The sequence below is a fragment of the Lucilia cuprina genome, chromosome 6, assembly GCF_022045245.1.
Source record: "Lucilia cuprina isolate Lc7/37 chromosome 6, ASM2204524v1, whole genome shotgun sequence".
NCBI classification, from domain to species: Eukaryota; Metazoa; Arthropoda; class Insecta; order Diptera; family Calliphoridae; genus Lucilia; species Lucilia cuprina.
Window position 1 is genome coordinate 27,968,079 of NC_060954.1, and position 1,040 is coordinate 27,969,118.

At 36.2% G+C, this 1,040-nt stretch overlaps 1 protein-coding gene across 1 annotated transcript; it reads left to right on the forward strand.

Annotated features, from left to right (window-relative positions):
* On the forward strand, positions 1–663 carry LOC124420602. Its single transcript, XM_046954062.1, has one exon. The coding sequence runs from the start codon at positions 1–3 to the stop codon at positions 661–663; it is 663 nt and encodes a 220-aa protein (XP_046810018.1).
* The last annotated feature ends 377 nt before the right edge of the window (positions 664–1,040 follow it).

Sequence of the window (1,040 nt, forward strand, 5' to 3'; positions counted from 1 at the left end):
ATGCCCAAAGTCACTAAATGGCTTCCAACATATTCTTTTAAAATACCTGACTCGTCTGAGCTTTCTGAATTAGATCTAGCAGATCTAACTTTTAATAAATCGGATCAAATTGATCTCATTATAGGAAATGATTATGAACAATTTCTTCATTTAGAAGGTATTAAAAAGAATGTATGTGGTCAAACTTCGGCTTATTACACTGTTTTTGGTTGGGTTCTTAGTGGTCCCATTAAAACCCAAATTATTCAAACTTTTACCACTTCGGTCACACAATGTGAAACTTCAGATTTAAATAATACATTGAAAATGTTTTGGGAACAGGAAGAAATTCCTACTTCTCATCCAAACACCGTTGAACATGAAATTTGCGAAAAGTTTTATACTCAAACTACAACTCGTCATGAGAATGGTAGATACGTCGTTCGACTACCATTCAGATCAGAATTTCCCGACAAAGTTTCCCTTGGCTCATCTCGATATATTGCACTAGTTCAATATTCCAGAATGGAGAAAACACTCGCAAAAGATCCAGAACTTCAAGCTCAATATAAAGCAGTTCTGAACGATTATATAACTCTAGATCACATGGAAGAAACTTCTTCCAGTGCACCACGCAGTTGTTCGCCCAGAACACAAAACGACCAAATTAAGAGTCGTATTTAACGCATCAAGAAAATCAAAATCTAAATTCTCGCTCAATGATGTGTTATACACAGGGGCCACTCTACAAAATGATTTAATTACGATTATTTTCAATTGGAGAAAATACCAATATGTGGCGACATACAAAAAATGTATCGCCAAATACTTGTGCACCCTGCTGATAGATCTTTTCAAAGAATTTTATTTCAAACTGAGTCAGATGAACCAGTTAAAGATTATCAGCTCAAAACCAATTTTGGCATAAATTGTGCTCCCTATCTCGCGATTCCGACACTTCTTCAACTCGCAACAGATTCCGAATCTGCACACCCAAAAGCAGCATCAATTCTGCGCTCAGAAACTTATGTCGATGACATTCTCTCAGGAGGTTATTCAAT